Consider the following 20182-nt stretch of genomic DNA (forward strand, 5'->3'; position numbering starts at 1 on the left):
TGACTTTGCCCTTTCATTCAACATCAAATATAAGTAAATCATTCCTGACTTAAAAGAAATAGTTTTGTGACTTTCAAGTACCCAGAATATAACTGCCCCAAATCATTTATCTTCCTCTAAGAGAGGCAAAACAGGTGTAGAGCTATAATAATCAATCAAATAGAATCCAATTGACATTTTTATCTAAATATCAGGGCTAGAATATTCTCTTCTGCATTTTTCTTTTTCCCTTATACAGCAGAATCTATTTATAAGGCAAATAGCGAAGCACCCTTCATAGCCCTTAACCTTCTTTTGATCTTATAATTGAAGAAATATTTGTAAATTTGTGTAACCCTGAAGTCATAATCCTCCTGGACAATCAATACAAACTTTTGATAGACATATATATATATATATGAGCGTTTCTGGATTAGTTGCACACATTCTTACCAAGCTATCCAAGCTTTGATTGTTTAGGATTGGATCTTCTTTCTCATAGCCAGGCCTGAGCAAAGGGGGTTCCAGGGCCCATGGAGTTAAAGGGGAGTCCATGAAGGGGAATTTTTTTTAAAAAAATTACAAAACTAAATTTTTAAAAAGAAAAACAATATTGGATATATACTTTATACTCTATACTTTGTGTGTATAGCAAAACCACCTTGCGGCCAGAGGTGGTATTCAGTAGGTTCTGACCAGTTCTGGAGAACTGGTAGCGGAAATTTTGAGTAGTTCAGAGAACCAGCAAATCCCACCTCTGACTGGAGATTTTATAGTATCCCTCCCTTGCCACGCCCACCAAGCCATGCTCACAGAACTGGTAGTAAAAAAAACTGAATCCCACCACTGCTTGTAGCCTTGTTTGACATAACCTTTAGTAATCTGAAACTCAATGAACAGTTATTTATGTAATTTATTGAATTTTAATTTCTATGGCGCGCGCCCTCTGCAGGAGTCAAACTGTGCTCCCAGCCTGCCCTGCCCTGCATGCGACGCCCTGCCCAGACCGGGCCCAGTCCCGCCAGCTCCATGAATAGCCCGGCCAAAGAGTTTAGTCTTGTTCTAGCACTTAATAATCCTCTCAGCGGCCCTGGTCATAGCACCTACCCTATGGATCAACATTCCTCCAGATCAGTGGTGGCTAACCTTTTTGGGTTTCTGTGCCATAATTGCACATGCCAGCACCCAGAAGGCAATGCATGTGCACACAACCCCGCCACATGCCCCACACGTCTGTGCTCATGCATGCATGTCTCCTGTGCACCCCCGCCCCCCCATGCATGCATGCCAGATACCTGACAATCAGCTGTTCAGCGGGCGGTGAGCACATGCGCAGTAGACCTCCTCTGGACGAGGGCTTGCGTGCCGACAGTAATGGCTCTGCATGCCACTTCTGGCATGCATGCCATAGGTTCAACATCATGGCCCCAGATAGTTGCATGATCCCCATGCTCCCCACCTTCAAGTGAGCCCTAAAAAACTGGCTTTTTTCCCAAGAGTTGGTTGCAAAGTTTGGGTTCAAAGGGTCAAAGTGGGGAACTTATAAGTGAGTGTTTTTATCAGTTCTCTCAGAGCAAATAAATAGGGAATTTCTATAATGTTTTTTCTTGCTTTCTCGTCTTCTGAATGCTCCCATTTTTGTCGTTTTGGAGTTGGGCAGTCTAGACTCTGTGTGTGTGTGTCTGTGTCTCTGTGTCTCTGTCTGTGTGTCCATGTGTTGAAAGGATTTTTGAAATCCAAGCCCACTGATATGTTATACTTGCTTCTCACATAATGTGTTGAGCTTAACATTAATGCTGTTATTTGGGGAGTACTCTGTCAACTTATCTTATTTTTTGGGTGGAGATACACTTCCAAAAGAGTTTCCCCACAATTGCTGAACTCTCAATTTTCTGGCAAGTGTACCTGAGTTTAAAATGGTTTCGTTTGTTTTTAGCAAAGACTCTTGTGGTCATCCTTTAAATTAGTATTCCTTTCAATCAATAATCGGGGGGGTCCACCAATTTTTGTGAACTTTAATTTCCAGAATTCTCAAAAATTGCAAAGGGGCACTTGGAAGCTGAAGAACGCCCCCATACACACACACTTTTTTTTTCTGAGACAAAGGATTCCCCAAATGAAAGTCATTCACTTTATTATAATTTTTAATCATGTTTACAAAATGGGACTTTCCTCATTTGGAAGTACTGTGATTGGTTATCAAACATTAGGATTTACAAACAATTTGAAGTATGGCTATGCACTTTATACTCTGCTTGTGAATTTCCAAAGTACAGCAGACAGGGCACTGTATGTCTGGAAGAGAAAATGCATAAATAGTCAATAAAAATGGTCAGGAATTTAGATCATCCCCTTATCAGGAAAGCCAAAAGTTTGCGGGTGGCACGATAGAGGTTGAGACATCTATCAGTTTGGAAAAAGTAGATCAAAATATTTTTCTTCTCTCCTGAAAATAACAGATAATCAGAGTTGGAAGGGACCTTATAGGTCATCTAGTCCAACCCCCCACCCAAGCGGGAGACCCTACAGCATTTCTGACAAACGGCAGTCCAATCTCTCAAATACACAGTGTTGAACTCTTTTGTGAAAATGACAATTTCTTCAAGCTAAATGACAATTTCTAACAGTACTGTCTCATGTCTATGTATATTTATTGATATGATGTGGCTGTAGTATTATTTTTATCCTTATTATTATCTTCTTTACTCCCCCATTATAGTTGTTGTTGTTATTGTTATTTTATTTTGCATGCATACAGAGTCTTTCTCTACTGGAAACAAATTCTTGTGTGTTTAATCAAACTTGGCCAAATAAAGTATTCAATTCAATCCCAAAATGCATTTTTTTTTCACAGGTATACCCTTCTAAAACTCTAAATAGTGATTGGCACAGGTTAGAGTGGCTTTTTTCCAGTTTGAACAAATGTACCAATAATATTTTATCTATATTAGTGATCTGTTTGATTAATATTCTTTCTTTCCTCCAAGAATTTGATGCAGCTTCTGTGAGAAGCTCTTCTCAACAGAGCAGGAATATTTGATGCTAAAAGTGTTGTGTTTTTTTTTTTTTATGGTAGTTTAGTGAAATTCCACTTTCCCAATGTCTTTCTGAATGTCATTTGAGGGTAAAAAGATCAAGAAAAAATTACTGGTATTATGCACTATATACAGGATTCCATCCTGGAGGTATCTGATTGGCTTTTGCTAGAAGCAGGGTTTGGTGGGGGAGAGGGTAACCGGAAGTTTGGCTTGATTTAGAAAGGTAATGTGCATGTTGCTAGTCATTGAATTTACAATATTTGATTTGGGGAGAATACTAGCATCAAACATAAATACTTTCCTAAACCATCAAATGCTTTGTCATTCAGTAATTCACAGCTTTATCACCACATCACTTTCCCTGAAAACACTGTATTTGAAATGATAGCATTGATCTGTAATGAGCCATACCCTTCACATAAACATAATATAATTTGATATTACAGACATCAAATAAAGCAATTAAACACACAGACAACAAGCTTTCACTCAGTTTAGTATGAAATCTAGGAACAAATGCAGCCAGTTTTATTAAAGCTGTCAAGACTGTATTCCTGTGTCCTGAACAGTTTCATTAAAAGCAAAACTATACACAAATGGCACATCTATTTCCTAATATATCCAAGTGGTCAAATGAGGAGAATATGAGGTGTGAAATGAAATACTGAAGGACTGTATTTGAGTGATGAAACCAATGTGAAGGGAACAGAATGGATTAGGACTCTTTTTCCTGAGTTGCTAGAATCTTAGTTGCAAGGGGTTATCATTTGTTTTATTTTACTCCGGATAGGGGCATATTCAACACTGTCTTCTTCTTTTACAACCACAATAGTCTGCTATTCTCCAATGTGCATAGATCAAGCTATAGTGAAGTGGTAGAATGCCTGGTACTGTAAGAAAGCATTGTATTCCTGTATCCCCTTCTATGTAAAAATTAAACTCCTAATAAACTTAAAATATAAGTTATTTGCAAATGCAAAATTATAAACTGAACAATGATATGACAGCCTGGGCTTTTGTCTGCTTTGCTGTTATTCTGTTTGTAGTCAGTTGAGGTCAACTTGCAGTCTGAAAGTGATGTGGTTTATCCCAGCTGAACATTCAACCATCTCATTCAGGTTGAAGTTATTGCGGTGAGAGGATGCAATTGTGAAATTCTCTCAGAGATGGGCAGCTGGCCAGATCAAGTCACAGGTGGACTTTTAAGCCTTGAGAACAACCTTGAGAATCATTTCAATTATATTTCTAATATGGAAGGGGAAAAAGAGTTAATCACATGAGGTTTGTATCAATGCAATACTTCAAATGCATTTCCAAAAAAAGCTGGTGCAGGCTTTGGAAAAAATATGAAGCTACTTTAAAGAGTTACAGACAGGAATTATGTTCATATACAAAGCATTTTTCCAAAGTGCTTCAGAGAAGTAATTGCATGAACTGTGCTTAATATTTTGAGTTATATGATTGATTCATATTACAAGTATTTTTTTCTGACTTAGCTGACTTCTTCAGTAGCCCTTGGAAAGCCAATCAAAGGTCAACTGTGGCCTTCAATTCAAAGAAGATAGTCCATAGCCTGTATGTCATAGTATTACTACTGCTAAAACTCATTGAAGCCCAAATTGTCCCATGTCAAATACATCAGCCATACTTTCACTAACCATGTCCTTCTCAACTACAGTTATGATGAATAAAAGCCAAGATCTGCTTGTTCCTAAAATGATACACACATTATAGAAAGCTACACTGAAGACTTCATAGCATTTGCAAAAGTTAATCACATTATTAACTTTCTATACAGCTTAGTAATATTGTTAAAAGCTTATTTGTTTCCAAGGAAATAAGATTAAGTTAATATTTTGTTTTTATTTTAGCAAGTAAAACCAATAATTTTATTTTAGAGATGAGCTCAAGCTGATGAACTGCCTTCTGAAAAAAAAAGTAATCAGGAAAAAGATTTCTTTGTGTTTATTTCATTCCATGATCCTTTCTTATTATTATTTGCCCACCAACTCCCCTTGCTTAGATGGTTTCAATAAACGTTCTTCTTAATCTATAGTTAGCACAATCCTGAAGTATGCAATGCTATTAGTAGCTAGTATCTGGTGTTTGCCTTCCTTAAGCAATATTGTTTTTAATCATTCCTTGTTTTCATTATTGCAGTTGCTCGAAATACTTAAAGAGATAAAGATCACAGATAATGAACGGGAGGTCTATTTTGACTCTCAAGGAGACATTATCACAGGATATGATGTCCTGCTCTGGAAGGAAATTGATGGAAGAGTGGTGATTACCAACATGGCAGAGTATGACCTGGAGAAAGATGACTTCATATTTTCAGATAAAGAAGATGAAATTGAATTCATGAATCTAAAGGTATCTGAAGGCACCTTGGAAAAACAATGGGACTGAAATACACATGGGTGTATCTGTTCAGAAGATTTGTATAGATTTGAATCCATGCTTTAGTTTGCCACTAAATGGAGAAAGAAAAATGCAGGAAATATTGGATTAATAGATTATGCATAGGCCACCTGGATCCCATCCAATCGTTTAGATTAGAATATGAATCCATAAGTCTAATTTGGTAACAGCTAGTATAAGTTGTACTGAAAAACATCTAGAAGACTCTAGAGTCTAAACTGATTATCCTTGTAAGTCAAAAAGCTGCTTTAAGGAGTTAAAGAGTAGCCTTTCATTGTCACTCCCAGACCCTCTGAAGCACCTTTTCACCTTCAAATGTGAGGGGCTGTAGAGCCCTAAACTCCTGTCATTAAAACATAAAATACATATTTGTTTTCTCCCATTGTCACTTCTGGTCAAACAGGTTTTTGAAACAGTTCTACAACTTGTTTTCCAGAAATATAAGTGGGATGAGAGTACCTTTATGCCTTTCTTTGAAATATTTTAAGACAAAATCTCCTTACCACAATGTGTGAAAATAATTTTACAATAATAGCACATTAATACATTTTTAAAAGGCAATTATTTGAAACATCAGCATAAAGAAATCAAACTAACAATTGTAATAGGAACTCTAAATTGCAGAACAAAACTGGGCATTCATTATTTTAAGAAAATGCATGTAGATTGTGGTAGTCCTTTACAGAGGTCTATGAGAAGATATTCTGTAATGATGACACTTTTTTTTTGATCAACAACTTGATAGATTTGTACCTTTAGGCACATGAATTAGGTTTATGTGGCTTAACAGAAGAGCCAAGGGGTGCATGCACTTCTTCAGATAAGATTCAGAAGGCATTTAGAGATTAAAAGATCAATACCAGAGCAGGAGCTAAATTCTAACTTTTCCTCAAACTTTTGAGTTATGGGTGTAATATATTTTTATTGCCTTTGCCCAGAAGAGCAACTGAGAATACCCAAGTGACCTTGAAAAATAGAAAGTTAAACAATGCTCTAATATCAGGACACAGATGAGAGCAAAGTCCTTTTCCAGACAGGAATATAGCAGGTGAATCAGTAAAAGATGACCCTAATAGTCTTCCAGTAACTAATAGTGACACACCTAGAGAACTTCAGGCTGTACACATGGCCCTTTGAAGCGAATTCCTTTTAACACTGTTGTCACAACTCCATTATGATGATATGGGTGCCCCTCTTATGGCCTCTAGGTCTCAGCTGGCCTTCTATAAATTCCCTCCAAAGATCTCCTTAAGATTTCTATTCCCTCACTGGAACTAATTGAAGGAAACTCCAAATAAAGCTATTGACTTATTAGCCCAGCTGGCAAGATTTCTGTGGAATCCCAAAGACAGTCCATATTTAAGGATGTCACAACAATACCATCCACTTAGGTCTGTTCAAAAGGGAATGGAGCTGTTGTAACTTTATGTTTTGTGGTCCTACCTCAGCTGGTCACTTGGTAACAGTACTGTACTGAAGGACAATGAAGGATCCAAGAAAAACAACAGGTGATGATGTCCCTACCAATTCTCCATTGATCCACCAGGGGCACCAAGTTTGCAGATGCACCACATTGCACCCACAGATACAAGGAATCAGTTTCATCTAAGACTGTATACTACATATAGCAAGCAGTCAGGCTTTTCACATGCTTCCATTCTCAGTTAATAAAAATCTGTGAGCAGGACCCAGATTAAATTAGTGGAATTTAAATTTAGAGTCAGGTTAAATAAATGATATAGGCATTGTGGCTGACCTTAACATGTGCTGGAAGCCTTTTCTTTGCCACTACAGCATCTTCTCATTGGTGGTATCGTATTGTAAAAAGTATTATCTGGTGCATACATTGGTTGTTTCAGCTCCCAGATATTGGTCATTTCCACTCCTGTCATTTAAACAAAAAATCCTCAAGTTTTTTGGTCTTATTAATCTCCAGCAATAGATTTTTAAAAAGAAAGAAATAAAACACCACTATCATGCTTTCTGAAATTTAAATATGTTGATAATTTTATCTTTATTTTGTGCATTTATTTCTATAAATGCATTCTCTTTTTCTGTAAACAGCCCAGTGAACATAAAATGAACACAGTAACTATGCTATTAATAAATAAATAGTGCTTTTCATGCAATAGTGCGTTCAGTGCTTTTCACTCACATGACTGCAGTGGGCCCATCAACACGCCCCTGGTCCCCTCATGTTTCTTGCCCCAACTACCTTTACCTAATTGTTTAAGGTATTTTTATTTACAAAAATAATAATAAATGGGAACTTGGCATGTTACAAAGTCTTGACCAGTCTCAAACATAATTTTTCCTTACAAGACTGTCTCTAAACATCATAGAATTGTCATCCCCAAAAGTTGCATTGGTAGAAGGCAATTGCTCAGTGCTTTGATTAGAAATGTATTCACACTATTATCATCCTAGAGGGAAAACAAGAAAGATATAACAGATTGTCAAGAGTATTGTATAGTGTTAAAGTAACTTTACAGTTTCTCAAATTAGCCAATTGGGGCTTAAGGCCTGATGCGGCCCTCTTCATGATATCAATTTAGAAAATTAGTTCCCTGCCGTAGCAATCACTTCAAGAAGAGCATTAAGAACATATCCCTACATTCCAAATATGCCCATCGGTTTGAAAAGGTTGCCAGACCCAACCCTGGACAATCATTGATGGTTTTCAGAGTAGCAAACAGCTGTCTATCATTTGAAATACAGATGGTCCTTGACTTATGATCATAATGAAATTTCCATTGTAAGTCATGAGGGTCATAAGTCAAGCTACCCATATGATTAGACCTGATTTTATGATTTGTTTCCAATGCCTGTTAAAGTGAACGCCACAGTCATTAAGTAAAATCTGCAGTCATTAAGCAAATAATGTATTGCAGGAAACTGGGCAAAAAGGCTAGAAATCAACAAAAAACATAGTGCATTGTGGTTACATGACCATGGAATGCTGCCACCAGTAGTAAAGGTGAACTGGATGCTAAATGCCCCAAATATAATCATGTATCCCAAAGTGTATGCAGCCATCAAAACTCCAGAAATGGGTCATAAGTAGCTTTTGTGGGGGTCTATTGTTAAGCAACCAGTCATAAATTGAGGACTATCTGTAAGAAAGTAGGAGAGAGCAAGGGAGGAGCTCCATGACATTCTTTGCAAGACTATGGCAGTATGAAATTTCAGCATGGCCATTCAGTGGCATTGTCTATCATGGATGGCACATAGGCAAGTTACTTCCACCACAGTGTGTGGGTGGACATCAGCTATAGCAATAGCACTTGGACTTATATACCATTTTACAGCCCACTCTAAGCAGTTTACAGAGTCAGCCCATTGCCCCCAACAATCTGAGTCTTCATTTTATAGACTTCAGAAGGATAGGATGCTGAGTCAACCTTGAGATGGTGAGGATCAAACCCCTGACAATGAGCTGAATTAGCCTGCAATACTGCATTCTAACCACTGCACCATCAGGGCTCCTAAGTATTTAGGATTGGCCTCAAATAATATACATTTGACAGAAATAGTCTGCCCTGGATTTGGATTATTTACACTAAGGGTCAGATTACAGAATAATGTTCCTGGTAAATTTACAATGAAGACATGTTAGTTAATAATTTATTATCATTACTGTTTTTTTTCCCTTCCTGGTGTTTTTTGTTCTTGCAGAATGTCCAGTCCAAATGCTCTAGGAAATGCAGACCAGGACAAGTGAAAAAAGTTTCCGCAAGTCCACATACCTGCTGCTACGAGTGCATCAGTTGCCCTGAAAACTACTACACAAACCAGACAGGTGAGAATCCTCAAGATTAAATTTGTTGAAGGATATAACATTTTTATGGGTTTGTTTTAAAAGAAACCCTCACAGAAAAACAATAATACATGTTTTTTTTATCTCGTGGGTCTCAAATGTGGGCTTGCTAACTTCCAACCCAGCATCTTAACCACACAAGCCCCCATGCTCCTTCCTTTTCCATTATAAAAGCAAACATGAGCCTCTGAGGGGTGAGCTGTGGAGTGGGGAGATATGATATTTAGTATATGTCATGGCATCATACAAATGGTCAGTTGTCAGGATGCAAGTATATTATAGCAGCATTCAGTGATAATGTCACTGAGTGGACCTCTTCATTTTAATATCATTGTAATTTGCTGCAGACGCCACTGATGGTTGATTTGAAATGGCTTACAAAACCATTCTAATATATTGCTCAGAATTTTTTCCCCCCATTCTTATTCTTATACTTGTGCCTAGACTTTTGTCAGACCAAATATCTCCCAAATTAAACAAAAATAATTAATTCAAATGAACCAAGTTGATACATTTCTAAACTCTCAACAACTTATGGGAACTGATAGGTGATTTTTTGTTTTGTTTTTCCACACATAGATATGGATTACTGCATTTTATGCAACAACAGAACCCACTGGGCCCCAGTGAACAGTTCAACCTGCTACAGGAAGATGGTTCAATACCTCAACTGGAATGACTGGTTTGCTGTTTTGCTAGTGGCTCTCTCTGCCCTTGGAATTGTGTTGATTTGTGCCATTTTCATAATATTTACTCGAAATGTGGACACTCCTGTCGTAAAGGCATCCGGTGGCCTAACTGTATGCTACGTTATACTCCTCTGTCACTTCCTGGCTTTTGTTAGCACAAGCTTATTCATTGGCCAGCCCAAGGCATATAAATGTAAACTAAGACAAGCTCTCTTTGGCATTAGCTTTGCCCTCTGCATTTCATGCATTTTGATTAAGTCCCTGAAAATCTTGCTGGCTTTCAGTTTTGATCCCAAGTTACAAAAATGGCTGAAGGGTCTCTACAGGCCCATCCCCATAGTGTCTTTTTGCACAGGGATTCAGATCTTGATTTGTTCGGTCTGGATCACCGTGAGAAGCCCTTTCGTGCAGGAGAACTTCTCCATCCGTAGAGTTATCATCCTGGAATGCAATGAAGGTTCAGGGGTGGCCCTCGGCATCATGTTAGGATACATTGCCCTCCTCGCATTCATCTGCTTTATCTGTGCTTTTAAAGGTAGGAAGCTCCCTGAAAACTACAACGAGGCAAAATTCATTACCTTTGGCATGCTCATTTATTTCATTGCATGGATTATATTCATCCCTGTCTACACAACCACTTTTGGCAAGTACTTGCCTGCAGTCGAAATCATTGTCATTTTAATATCTAACTATGGCATCTTGTGTTGTACATTCTTCCCCAAGTGCTACATCATCCTGTATAAGCAAGAAGCGAATACTAAATCTGCCTTCCTTAAAATGCTGTACAATTATTCTTCCAAGAGTGCAGGGAGTATCAGTGTCAATCAAAGTTCTCTGGACTCTAAGAGTGGGACCCCTCCGGTTTCTAGCACAAATGCTTGTTGTAAAGTTAAGGGTGAGAAAAACTGGCTGAATGGTAGTTGCCATTTGCAGGGCCCTGGGCCCAGAGAAGTGAGAGGGGAAGTCCACTTCAAAAATACAGCAGGGCCCACAATACCAAGGAGAAGACTCTCTAGCATATGAAGGGAGATTGGAAGTGTGTGGGAGGGGTTGGGGGGAGGTGTTCTGGAAATATCATTTCAGGATAAGATCAGTTAATCAATCCTTAAATACCCATCAACACCCAGGAGATGCAGTCTCTGCAGACATGATGTTGACTTCCTATGATAGTTCCTTCTCTGCTTTCTTCATCTATTTACCCAAGTGTGATTCCTAGCTTACCTAGGATTTGAAATCAGAGGTTGAAATGATTCTCAGCCTGAGGAAAATAGTAATCCTGGGTTAAGGGAAAAAATATTTAGCCTTTATTAGACCAGTGGTAGGTAACATGTTTTGTTTCTTTTTCCTGTGGAGGGCTATTGTGACCTAAAGGCCAGGGTGAAGCAAGTGGGAGAGACAGACAATGCCAAAAAAGAATGGGAATCCCAGGATTTTGCTTTCTGGCCTCCCTTTGCTTCCTGGGTTTTCCTTTGATTTCTTTCGCTCTTTTTCTGACTGTATTTTTCCTTCTCTCTCTCTTCCCTTTTGCTAAACATAAAGTAAATCACTTTTGCCCAGGGTCCAAATGGCTTCCTTGACTTGTGAAGGACTTTTAAAATTAAGATGAAAGCTACATTCAATAAGGCTAATGTCTCTTTATGGTCTGGTAGCCATGGTTGTTCATCCTTGTACTTGACCATGGTTAAGAGAAAGAGTCCTTGGGTCCACACATTTTATTAAGGACAATATGTGATTTCAGCCATTGTAACTGTGGCTTAATGTGGTGTGTATACCAGCTATTGTGGTCTGCAAACCATTGTTTATAGTACAGCAGAATGTGAAACATGCATTCACCTATTGTAAATAAGACTATTTTCATAAATATAGGTACATAAAGACTACTTATTTTAAACAACATGTAAATGGTACTTCAACAAACCACAATGAGGCCAACCTCAGTTTTGTGTGACACATAAACCAGATTAATGAAGGGAAGAGAAATTTTGAGCAAGGGAAAAAAATCATATAGCTGGCTTTTGTTTTACGAAATGATTGTTTTAATGAAATTGGAAATTGAATCCTAACAGCAGCCAATTTTGACTCAGGTGCACCAGTGATTACAAAGTATAATGATACAATAGCAATGATATAATAGTTTTGCTTTCCTGCAGCACTGAGCAGAACTTCAGTAGTGACTCCATCCTTAGGGGTATCTGCAAATCAAAATGTTATCAAAGCGATGAAATGTACATGGTAGTGTCATAATGTAAGTCTACTCATTATGTACTTGTACATGAAATTTTGCAGAAAAGAGTAAAATGCTTTTGTGATGTTACAGAGCATGTTTCTTCAATGCACCCTCCTTCCACCCTCCCCCTCTCCAGGTGCCCCCAATACACATTATGGAGTTAAGTTCAAATATTTCATGAATTCAAATAACCTTAGCTCTCCTTTGGATTGAGACTACTGAAGATAAAGAATATGTCTCAGCAAGGAAGAGATCTCTTGAATTCTGAAATGAGCTGAGAAATGATTTGTTCTCACACCTCCGTACAAATAAACTAGGCTGCTCTTAAAGTTTTAATGGGACTATTTCAAGCACAAGCTTAAAGGCTGTCTCTCCAAAGATCTGAATGAATTGCATCATAAGCAATATTCTTTTCTGCTTCTTTCCACTGTGCTGTATTCTCCGAGTTGCATACATATCTTATTCCTGAATTTTCCATTGTTGTGCTTAAAAATCAAGAGGAGTCAGGAGGTATTGAATTATCTTTCATGCAATTAAAACAGGAAATTATTGCTGATTTAATCCATATTATGTCATTCCTTAATATAAGAAGTGATTGGAAAGTAGCTGCAGATAACAGGTACTAAAAGACTAAGGCTATTTCCTTGACAAATTTATAGTAACATGGCTAGAATGTTTATTAACAAATGGATATATCCTTTAGCAGTAGCCCTAATGTATCTAACGATAGGGTGAACTAATGACCTCACTGAAACAAAGAAGGGTATTTATCATGCTTTTTAGACGCAAGATTTACACCCATTAGTCTTGGTATAAAACCATGCATCTCTTTTTTTGTCAATACACACACACACATGCACACACACACACACACACACAAACACACAAACACACACTGATTTATAAAATAATTTACATAACTTCTGTTGAGAAGTTACTTTGTGATATTATGGATGGAGCTGAAAGGGATTTATTTTTGGAAAGATTACACTGTGAATACCTGTGGGCATATTCTTTTCACCTTTGAAAAAGTGTTTTTTCTCTCTCTCTCTGAATACATATTTGTGTGATACATATACATGTGTGTGTGTATTTATCTCTACATACAGACACATACACAGAAACATTTGAATGTATATATACACATGCTTGTAAATATTTGTAAATGCTGTTACCAATACTTCACAAGTCTTCAATGTTAAATATTTGCTGTTGAAAGCTAAAATGCCTGAAATTTGAATGTGGTTTCAGAACAGAGCCTCGCATTTAATAAAATGGCTATTCTTTCATCAATGTTGGAATGAATATTTTTGTGAACAGAAACTTCTCATTATAAAAGAAAGAGTATAATTACACTCCTCTTAAAGATTTGAATTTATCTTCTTCTGGAATACTTTTCTCTGGAGAGGGGATGATGAATAACCAATAATTGTATTGTTTTTATAGAAATTCAAAAAGAAACTTTTCTCTTTGGGGATGAAAAACAGATTAAACTGGAAATTTCTGTGGAGCAACTCAGTGGTTAAGAACAGATATTTAGATATGTCTTTACAAGTAAGACATTTGAAAGATCAAGGAATTTTATTGAATTGTAGGAAGTTAGCACCCATCCCTCTCCTAGAAAAATGAAATATCCTGGGAAATATTAAAAATATTAAAAAGGCAAAAGAATAGAAACTCAAGAGCAGAAAATCTCCAGGTAAAGGTATAGCAATTGCCCAAGAGCCCTTTCAGTGCATCATCATCCAGCAAGGCTAAACCAAGCCTGGAATTCAGGAAAACCTACAAAGTTAACTAAGACCCGCCCCTGGGTCTCATTGACAGCCAATGAGATACATTTCTTGCACAGGAACAGGAAAAACTAAGGTAGGGCCCAACAGAGGGTATATAAGGGCCTCTCAGCATCTTGGTCAGCCTCTACTTGATCTCTTCCTTTATCTAGAAGCACGTGATCCTCCTTCCTTTTCACTCTGGAGCTCCAGGCCATGTGGTCCTGTCCACCATTAAACCTTCCAAACAGCCTCCATGTTTCCAGTGTCTTTTTCCCCATTTGGAACTGAACCCAGAAGGATAATCTTCCAACAGAATCATTAGAAGACAGCATAGGATCAGTAAGGGGCTATATGTCCAATGGGTCAACAATAGGATCTTTTGTCTTTTTCACAGTAGAAAAAATGAGCTATAGCAGAAGGTTTAAGTTGTGCAGAGACTTGTACAGTTTGTTCATACAATTCCCCCTCCCCTAAACCTTCCCCCCAAAAATGTTTGTGCCAATTCATTACTGTTTGGGGTACTTCTCTTGATGCCACACTCCCTGTTGGTTTTGTTTCCAATGGTGTTCTCACTATAGCCACCATTTCAGTGGATGGACAGTTGCCCACACCCCAATAACTACCCTAGCTCCCATACGATCTTCCAGCAACCAATACAAGTGCAAGCTGCACCAATAGTTCTCTTTTTATGGGTAAAGATTTAATATCAAGCTCCTTTTAAATAGGAATTTCATTAATGTCTTCAGATGTAAGAAACAGCGTGGGCTGGTTTGAAAAACCAAAACAGGACCAGCTCTCTACAACCTAAAAGTGAAGGACTGTAGCAGAAAAGAAGTGCAAGAGTTATTGAACACTGCCCTCTTATGGACAAAGCACAAATTGCTGCTATGTTGAAGGTGGGAAAAAGTTGTACCTATCTATAGAGGCCATTTGCCTTTTACACTACAGATGCCTGTCATGATAATATCCTACTGTATTTCAGTCTCAGCTGTCCCTTTTCTAGTACTTGTTTGAGGCAGCAACTTCAGTGAAAAGTAAATGCCTGCTGTCCCGTTTATATCCCTAGGAGAGTTAAAGACTTTTATTGGCCAGCCATCTTATGCAACACAACTCTGGTGACTCACAATAGTATTGGTGCTATTCATTGCTTATAAGAAACAGCAAAAATTGGGTGAAGTTGCATATATAACTGCACATTTATCTACTATTCTATAGTAACTATCCCATAACTCAGTGTGCCTCAGTGTTAAAAAAAGGTTGTTGGATTTGAGATTTGGAAGACCCTGATAAGCCCTGTGGATTATGTATCCCTTTGGGCTTCTCCTCAAAGTCTGTTGTCTCTGTTCCTTAGATCAAAACACCATCTAAAATGGGTTGCAATTATGAGGTGGTTCTTGACCCACAAATAACAAAAAGATATTACCGTATCTTGCGAGTAGATATGGTTCATTATGCTCCTTCTATTTCCAAACAATATCTGGAAAAGGCATCAGGCAACACTGTGATGCAAAGCAGTGGGTATACTTTATTTATTTATTTATTTATTTATTTATCTTTGTCAATTGCTTACAAGATAATAGGTATAAGTAAAAACATAGTTATGAATACATGGATACATATAAGAAAAAGAAAAAAAGAAAAGAAACAATAGGACAGGGACGGTAGGCACATTGGTGTGCTTATGCATGCCCCCTATAGACCTCTGAGGAAAGGGGTGAGGTCAATGGTAGGCAGTCTAAGGTTAAAGTTTTTGGGGTTTGGGGAAGAAACCACAGAGTCAGGTAGAGTATTCCAGACATTGATCATTCTGTTGCTGAAGTCGTATTTCCTGAAATCAAGTTTGGTGCGATTAACCTTGAGTTTGTATCTATTGTTTGCTCTTGTGTTGTTATGGTTGAAGCTGAAGTATTCATTGACAGGTAGGACATTGCAATGTATGATTTTATATACTATACTTAGATCAGACCGAAGGTGGTGTAGTTCTAGATTTTCTAAATCTAGAATTTTGAGTCTGGTGGCATAAGGTATTCTGCAATGAGTAGAGGAGTGGAGAACTCTTCTTGTGAAATATTTCTGGACTTTCTCAACTGTGTTAATATCAGATACATAATGTGGGTTCTAGACTGATGAGCTATATTTGAGTATTGGTCTAGCAAATGTTTTGTATGCTCTAGTTATTAGTGTAATGTTACCAGAGAAAAAGCTACGTAAGATTAGGTTAACAACTCTTAACGCCTTTTTGGCTATGTAGTTACAGTGGGCTCTAGCACTTAGATCATTAGAGATGAATACTCCAAGATCCTTGACAGAGTTTGGAACATCAACAAGGTCTTGACTATTCAGTCTGTTGTTGTTTTTTTTGCCAATATGTAGGACAGAGCATTTATTTGTTGAGATTTGAAGTTGCCATTTGTTTGACCATTCTGATTCATGGTCAAGATCTTTTTAAAGGGTAACAGTATTGTCTGTGGTGTTGAATAGCTTTACATCATCAACGAAAAGAATGCAGTTGCTCTTGATATGATCACAGAGGTCATTTATATAGAATATGAAAAGAGTTGCTCCTAGAACCCTGCCTTGGGGGACACCATTGTTGACAGGTACAGAATTTGATAAGACACTCCCAATTTTGACCATTTGTTGTCTCTTTGACAGGAATGCTTCTATCCAGTTATGCAGGTGTCCAGAGATACTGTAAGTTTTTAATTTTAGGAGTAGTTTGTCATGTACCACTGAATCAAAGGCTTTGCAGAAGTCTATGTAGATTGCATCTATTGCTTTGCCCTGATCGAGTTGTGTAGTCCATATGCTTTTGCAGTGTAAGAGTTGCAGATTACATGATAGTTTTTTCCTAAAACCAATTGTTTATTAGAGAGTAGGTTGTTTGTTTCTAAGTGGAGGATGATAGATTGGTTAATAATTGATTCCATGACTTTACAGGTGACGCAGCATAAAGAGATTGGTCTGTAATTTTCAACTAGGGTGGGGTCTCCCTTTTTGAAGATGGGGATGACCGTGGCTTGTGACCATAGTTTTGGCAAGGAGCTGGTCCTGAAAGATTTTTCAAAGATTATGCTTAGAGGCTCGGCTATGGCAGTGGATAGCTTTTTTAAGAAGTAGGCATATATTCCATCCAGTCCAATAGATAGAGGTGGTTTTAGATTGTGTAGTACTTTTTCAACATTGTCTTCTGTAAAATTGATATGTATTAGATCATTGTAGTTGTCTGTGGTTCGACTAGAAAATACTGGGCACGATCCATTGCTGTTTACAAATACTGAGCCAAAGAATGTGTTAAAGAGGTTGGCTTTAATGGTGTCGTCATTGCAGTCTTTACCATTAGGTCCTTTCAGGGGTGGGATTGACCTTGAGTCTTTTAGTTTGTTGTTTACAAAATTGTAGAAAATGTGGATGGAATTGGTGCGTAGAAGGTTTTCTTCTTGTTTAATGTGATAATTGGTGCATTCAGTTTTTATCTGGTGGCATAAATTTTTGTATCGGGTTTTGAAGTTGGCAACGTGACCAGATTTGTTTTTCCGCCAAAGTGATTTCTTTTTGGATAGTACCTTCCTTATTGTTATGTGTAATTTGTTTTTTTCTGGTTTTGGGAGTTGTTAATGGTACATATAATTTGATGACTCTTTTGACTTCAAGTAAAAATATGTTGTAATGGCCTTCTACAGTATTGCATCCAGAGAATAGAAATTGCCAATCAAGGGATGAGAGGTCGTTGTTTATAAGACCATAGTTGCCTTTTTTGAAGTTATATTTGGGGATTCCATTGTTGTGATGGTTTTTGTGTGGAGATATGTTGAGACAAAAGTCAATCATGTTGTGGTCACTGTTGGAAAAGGGTTCTTTAATTTGTATTTCATAAATTGAATTCAAACTATTGCAGAAGATGAGATCGAGGCAGTTGTTAAGTCTAGTGTTGTTGGTTACTAGTTGTTCTAGTCCCAGATTTGTTACAGGATTGTAGAAGGTTGCATGTGTGGGTTCAGTTGTACATTCGTTAAGAGTCCAGTTAATATGAGGTAGATTGAAGTCACCAAGAAAGATAAAAGCGTGTGGGCAGGATGTTGCCCATGTTAGTCATGTATTTAGCTTGTTTGCATGTTCGATGTCATAATCAGGGGCTCTGTAACATAGTAAGAACCGAAATGTGATATTTAAGGACAGTTCACAGATGATGATCTCAGGAATAACAAGCTCCTGGGTAACTTGGATGCTTTTTAGATGTAGGGACTTTTTATAGAATAAAGTTTTTATACATTAAACTTTAAACAATAAAAAAATCAAATAGGGTGGAGTTGAAAGCTAGTTGCAGAGAACTGACTGCTTTCAGTAGTTCTATGCCTGGGGGAATCCCAACATTTCACCCCAGACAATGAAAAAGAGAATCTCTGGTGGGGATGGATCAGGCAATGTTATTTACTTACATAGGCTTTCTAGAGAATAATCTCTTTCGGAGTCCAACATAGGTTGCAGGGCTTTTAAAAGGTTAAAAGAAATACCCTTGCACATACCTTACACTTTAGAAAGTGCAGGTAACTATAGAATAAAATCATAGGGCCGAAAGGGACCTTGGGAGTGTTGTAGTCCAATCCCCTATCCATGGCAGGTTTTATATACCCTATATCCGTGATGACGAACCTATGGCACGTGCGCCGGAAGTGGCATGCAGAGCCACTTCTGCCAGCATGCGAGAGGTCTCCCAGGAGAGCCCCACTGCACATGCATGTGCTGTCCGCCCAACAGCTGATTGTCAGTTATCTGGCATGCATGTGCAAGGGGTGGGGGTTGCAGAGGAGACATGCAGTGTGCAGGGGGGTCTCATGCACATGCAGACGCACACCGTGGGGGATTGCACGTGCAGGCGCAGGTGCATGGCATGCATGGGGGTTGTATACACATGCACAGATGTGTGGCATGCAGAGGGGCTGCCCATGCATGCCCAGGTAGTGGAGGCCCTACGCACATTGCCTTCTGGGTGCTGGCATACGCGCGCACAAGTGCGCACACAATTTTCGCCATGGAAATCCAAAAGGTTAGCCACCACTGCCCTATATAATTATTTATCTTTTAGTGCCGGAGGGAAGGAGTGGCAGAGGCAGAGATTTGCTACCTGATTTTATTTATTTTATTTTTTATTTTATTTGGTTTGTCAATTGCTTACAAGATAATAGGTATAAGTAAAAACATAGTTATGAATACATGGATACATATAAGAAAAATAAAAAGAAACAATAGGACAGGGACGGTAGGCACGTTGGTGTGCTTATGCACACCCCCTACAGACCTCTTAGGAATGGGGTGAGGTCAATAGTAGACAGTCTAAGGTTAAAGTTTTTGGGGTTTGGGAAGAAACCACAGAGTCAGGTAGAGTATTCCAGACATTGACCACTCTGTTGCTGAAGTCGTATTTCCTGCAATCAAGTTTGGTGCAGTTTACCTTGAGTTTGTATCTATTGTTTGCTCTTGTGTTGTTATGGTTGAAGCTGAAGTATTCATTGACAGGTAGAACATGATGTATGATTTTATATACTATACTTAGATCGGACAGAAGGTGGCGTAGTTCTAGGTTTTCTAGGTCTAGAATTTCAAGTCTGTTGGCATAAGTAAGACCTAAAATACGAGTTTCACTTCTCACCAACAGCAAACCTTCCCCAACTGATGTTGTACGACCTAAAGTCTGAAATTCTCTTCCCAGAATCAGCAACTCTACTCTTACGGCCTGCTGAGCAAGCAACTTAACCCACCAGTGATCACGACGACTTCTCAACAAGTTGACATGCAACCAACCCAATTGCCACACTCAATCCACAGGCAAGAGTTCTCGCCACAACTGCAAGACAACTCTAATGCACAGTGTGGAATCTACACCCAACCTCAAGAGGTACTACCTACATATGTGGAGACGGATAACGACCTCCTAATAAAGTACTCTGACCGAACCATGTACTGTCCACAACACATGCCCTCAAGCCAGAACTCTACACCTATGAGGACGTCATACAGAGATGACCTGGCCCAATCTAATTAAGCAAGTTTGGCATTGCCAACCATAAGCCTGCTTCAAAGGCAGTGTCTAAGGCACAGAAAGACATGGGCTGGAAAACTCTGCATTAAGAAATTGTTGTCTCATGTATCAACAATTAAATTTTACTGAGATCAATCATTCTCCCAACAATTTGCACAGGAATCTGAATCTGCCAGCCAAAATAACTATACACAATGTG

At 38.3% G+C, this 20182-nt stretch overlaps 1 protein-coding gene across 1 annotated transcript in view; it reads left to right on the forward strand.

Annotated features, from left to right (window-relative positions):
* GPRC6A (G protein-coupled receptor class C group 6 member A) overlaps nt 1-20153 on the forward strand; it is a 33265-nt gene extending 13112 nt beyond the window's left edge. Inside the window, exons 4-7 of the mRNA XM_026705392.2 lie at nt 5178-5390; nt 9114-9237; nt 9835-12189; nt 19660-20153. Of these exons, the coding sequence (XP_026561177.1) occupies nt 5178-5390; nt 9114-9237; nt 9835-10967 (1470 nt within the window). The 3' untranslated portion in view covers nt 10968-12189; nt 19660-20153. The remainder of the gene's footprint in view (nt 1-5177; nt 5391-9113; nt 9238-9834; nt 12190-19659) is intronic.
* Nucleotides 20154-20182: the final 29 nt, after the last annotated feature.

This window comes from Pseudonaja textilis, chromosome 1 (assembly GCF_049901715.1).
Source record: "Pseudonaja textilis isolate UNSWEBS1 chromosome 1, rPseTex1.2, whole genome shotgun sequence".
Lineage (NCBI taxonomy): Eukaryota > Metazoa > Chordata > Lepidosauria > Squamata > Elapidae > Pseudonaja > Pseudonaja textilis.